The sequence below is a fragment of the Sesamum indicum genome, linkage group LG1 (genome assembly GCF_000512975.1).
Source record: "Sesamum indicum cultivar Zhongzhi No. 13 linkage group LG1, S_indicum_v1.0, whole genome shotgun sequence".
NCBI lineage: Eukaryota > Viridiplantae > Streptophyta > Magnoliopsida > Lamiales > Pedaliaceae > Sesamum > Sesamum indicum.
The window spans coordinates 16,565,719-16,570,884 of record NC_026145.1 but is presented as its reverse complement, the minus strand read 5'-3'; the positions used below and the strand labels follow the sequence as shown (position 1 = coordinate 16,570,884).

Here is a 5,166-nt window from a genome sequence, read left to right as displayed (position 1 = left end):
AAACACTTCCAACTGAAAAGGACAAATATTGGCTGCTCTTAAATCATCTGATTAGCAAAATATTAATTTTAAAAATAAATAATTAATTGCAAATTCCTCATATTGATTCGTGAAATTTATCCCCTATGCATAGGATTTACAATTTTTACATAACCTGTTTGAGTGTGATTGGTAGTATTCATTTATTATAATTTTTAAATCACACACAATGTAAATATATGGAATAATCAACATGCATGATGCGGCATGCGACGCGATCAGTGACTTAATTTTTGAAGTATTATTTGTTCTGATTTTGTACAAGCATTACAATTTTATCAAAAAAAATATTTTATTAAGAGTTATTAAAACTCATCATTTACAATTGATGTGGAACACGTGTTTACAACATTGCAAACAGTGTCGGATGATTGCCACCTTCCATTGGTGAAATGACGCTCTAAGAGAAATAGGTACCGCTTGGCACAAAATAATATTCAGAAACAGTGATGAGTTTGAATTGGTTAGTGAGTGACAACTTGCAAGATGCCCCCATTCCCATTGATTGCTGGTAAAAGGGCTGAGGGGACTATTCCAAAACAATGGCTCAGATGACTTCCATCATACTCTCTCCATATATATCTCCCTATCAAAATTAAAATTTCTACAATTTTATATTTTTATTCTTAAAAATAATGATTGAGCCACATTTTTTAATTTTGATTTAGAGCTTAATTATTGCAAATTAATTTGGGACATATCAATCATAAAATTAAATGATGGAACATTTGATGAGTATATAAGAGACTGAATTGATTATCACACATTTGAGTTTATGTAATAAGATCAGTATGTGGGTTGCAATATACTGTAATTATTTGACCACATACTGAAGAGTTATGACAGTTAGTGACTTCACCATGAAAAAGAAAAAAAAAAAGAAGAGAAATTAATTACTTCCACCTAATTGCACTCCCACAAAAATGGATCTTCCAGCCGGAATCCCACGTCGGCTCCAGCCAGCTGCCAAGAAGAAGCATAATAACAGTACCCATTACTGTGATCTGTGCTACTGAGGGATAGATCCGGCAAGTCGAAGAATGTGTCGTCATCATGATGAGCTGCTGAAGCCGAATTTGACGATTCTTGCATGTTGTCCAACGTTAAATTTGTCGAAGATTGAGAACTAGGCAGCTTGCTTTCGCTCAGCTGGGGTTCAGCTCCGCACTGGCTTGTTTCCTCGGGAAATGTGGCTGCTGCGGCTTTTGCTGCGGCGGCTTGGATGTCCTTAGGCGCAGTGGAGGTGGGGCGGGGAAGGTACTGAGCCAACTGAGGGAAATTCAGGTAGGCTGATTGGCCCTTAATGGCCAAAGCTGCCACGTCATGAGCTCGAGCCGCCATCTCAGCCGTGGGGTACGTCCCAAGCCATATTCTGGACTTCTTCCTTGGCTCCCGAATTTCGCACACCCATCTGCCCCAATTCCGTTTCCGCACTCCCCGGTACGTCGGGTGTTTGTCGTTGGCCGAGGCGGAGCCGCCGTTCCTCTGCCGTGCCGCGTCTTCATTCCCACTTTTTTCTCCTTGAGCTTTTCTCGTGATTTTTTGACCCTTGGAGCAGTCTTTTGATTTTACTACACTTTGCGTCTCATTCGTGGAAGAGTCCGATGAGGAGGAGGAGGTGGATGAGGCGGAAGGTAAAACACAACCACCGGAAGTCGACGAGGCGGAGGAAGTGGTGGAAGAAGTGGCGACGGCTGCGGCAGCGGCGGAGGAGGAAAAAAGTTGGTGTTGTGCAGCACTTTCGAAGATGATCGTTCCTTCCATGATAAGTTGCGTTGTGGGCTAGTAGCTAGAAAGAATGTGAATGATGCTACATAAAGTAGGGGTTCTTGCCCTTATAAGATTCTTTCACAAATGGGATTAATTTATATAAAGAAAAAAAGAAAAAAATTAAAAAAAATTAAAAAAGAAAGAGAAGCATAAGACCACACTTAGACTTGTGACTACACATGTTTTCTTTACCCATTCGGACACTTTAATAATGCACAAATATTATTATAAATAAATTGTATTCATAGCATATGATGATTTGGGAATTGGAATTATGTTTTAATCCTAGTTTACCCATTTGCATAATTAGCCTTCTAATCATATGATGTTGACATGTAATGTAATAATTGTTCGTATTGATGGGAAGCAAGTTCGTGTCCACACACAGAAACACACACGCTGTTGGGGTCAGTATGGTAATTAAATCAGTTAAAAGGGGGGCCATGCTAATTTGTGCACATTGGTAAACCATGAATTGTTTTCCGGGTAGGGGCCCTTCCGGGTAGGGTTGTTAAGAACCATCGCCATTAATTTCTTCAAGTCCTTTAACACAGAGCTTCAATGATCCATGACTTCTTTGCTACACTTGGGGCTCCTTCATTTATCTCGACATCGATCCAACATTGTCGATCATGTTTGAAATTTTTCGTATTTAATTTCAATTTATGTGGTCAATATGAATTTATAACGTTTTTCTAAACTTAAATGAATTACTCGTACTTAATGTAAAAACTATAAAATTTGGTATTATTAAATCATTGATCCAAGTCATGTGCACGACGGGACCAATTAATATTTGAAAGTCAAAATAATCGAAATTTTGAGGTTTATTTATCACAAATAATTAAAGAGTTTGAAAGGCATTCATTGATAATAATGGTAATTTTTAGCACAATATCAACTACTTCTCAGGCAAGGATGCTTCTCTTTTTATTTTAAGACACAAAACTTTTAATTGGATTGTGAAAGGGAATATTCATATATATTAGACATACTAATATGCATATATCAAACAAATAAACTTTTTCATTAACCCACAAATATAGCAAAGTGGGTGTCATGTAATTTGTCTTTTTTCCCAAGTCCTAACTATTATGTATTTTTTATAAAAAAAAAATAAATAATTACATGATTCAATCTATCAATATATTAAAAATAATTGAATATTTTATATTAAAAAAAATATTGTTAAAACATATAAACGGGAATCGAACTCAATCATTAATTCTATTAATAAACATATAGAAAAACACCGAATACAAATGAATATTTGCTTCCCCATAACGGCGGCATGCTATCAATTTTGACCATTTGGAAATTTGACTAAACTAAGGAAAAAGTAAAAGGTACGATAAAAAAATAGTGATGGTCTGTAACTTGAATTGGGGAACAATATTTTCCCATGTTGTCAAAGACTTAACACATCTGTAGTTTTGGGCACGAGGGATGTGGACAATATGCTTCTAACATCCACACACATGTCCACTTATTTTCATATGTATTCTTGATATTTCTTCACAATTATTAATAATAATCTTTTTAAGAGTAAATCATAATGAGCTCTCTTGAAGTGTTGTATAATTATAAATATTATTTTATTATATAAAAAATTATTAATACTTTATAATTTTAATGACCGTCTACCAATTAACCCGTTCATTAATCTCTTTACGTTTTCATCTATTTTTTGTGGGTGATCTGACCAAAATGCCTTTATGAACTATAAATTTATAATTTTTTGAACTTTTTTATAGACTAAATGAATATTAATTATTTTTTTAATTAAAAATATTATCTATCTCGTTCAATGTTTTTAGGATTTATGACAAAGTTAATAATTTCAAATATTTATTCAATAATTAAATATTTTTTCAAACTTCAAAAAAGTATTCATAATAATTTTTTAAATAATAAAAAGTGTATTCATAATTATACCAAATTTCAGTACAATTCGTTGTAATTCATATTCTAATTTTTTATTGAAAATTTAAGAAAGTGGAGATGGATCTGGAAAATTGGAAGTTAAATTAAAAATATTGAAGTATGATACACATGGGTGGTCACATGGCAGTGGGGTCCAATTTTGATGACTAGCAGTGGGCTCCTGCCCTATATTTGCTGGAATTCTGTTTTATGTTTAACCCTCTTTAGCTTTCATAAATATATATGTTGGGTGATAGCAACCTAATTAATTAAGTGTGACATCATGGTAAAATTTATTAGTCTCTGTTCAAATCCAATTTATCATGAGGTAAAATAATAATAATTAAGTATATAATAAATGTAATATTCTCCACTTCTCATAAATGATGCTTGCCTTTTTGTTTTAGTTTGTATAAAATTCTTTGTTCTACATCTATATACTAAGGATTATTATTATTTTTGTTTAAGGTGTCAATTATTACATATTCTTACGTTTAAATCAGAAGAAGTGAAAATTTAGGATGACCAAGGATATGTTTGGAGCAAGTTTGATCAGATCCGATGCTCGTCCCGCAGGTTTAGTAAGACCTTAAATTTGTCTCCAGCTTGATCTGAATTGAAATTTTGTGTATTTAATCTACAAAATTCGGTTTAGAAATTTTCTTCAAGTAATTAAAAAAATATAAGATTATTGTTTATAATTATATATTAATATAATAATATGTTAAAAATTTAATTGATTTTACAAAATATATATTGAATAAAATTAAAAATTGAAAGAAATTAAATTAAATATATATAACTATTTTGAAGGAATAGCGTTAGGCAGTCTTTGACATGACCCAACACTCCCCTCGAATTCGGCCGTGTCTATAGAATTAATGCTGCTACTCCTAATTCAAACCCCAACCACCTCTTAGCTTAATTCAATTAATATATTAATATAATAAAAATTAATAAATAAATTATAATAATTTAAATAAAATATTATAAATAGTTTATATATATGATAGGATTTAAACTCATGATCTCAAAACTGCTCATGAAACCTCAATCGTTTATACTATAATTGTGTTAAGAAGAAAAAAAAAAAAAAACAGTAACTTACCCAAAATTTAAAGTGTAGTAAACAGACAAAAAAGCACAAGCTTGAGAAGGACAAGTGTGATGTATGGACAGAAAATGTTGGAGAAATATGAACAGCGTGAAGGTTATGCACATTTTGATGTGAACTTTGATGCTCAAAATCTAATTAACAAAATCACATATTGATATAAAAGTATTTACTGATCTACCCCATATTCCGTTTGTTAATTTTCTGATAAGGTTCAGACAAGTGAAGACCCATATAAGGAACATAAAATTTACTCATGAATTCATCAATAAATGTATTCATTTACAGAAATCTGCTTAATACTACACAGCTTAGTATAA

General features: G+C 32.3%; 1 protein-coding gene across 1 annotated transcript; it reads right to left on the bottom strand.

Annotated features, from left to right (window-relative positions):
• On the bottom strand, window positions 756–1,968 carry LOC105170681 (ethylene-responsive transcription factor ERF034). The gene has a single exon (XM_011091555.2). It carries the CDS (start codon window positions 1,801–1,803, stop codon window positions 943–945), a length of 861 nt encoding a protein of 286 aa, XP_011089857.1. The 5' UTR covers window positions 1,804–1,968; the 3' UTR covers window positions 756–942.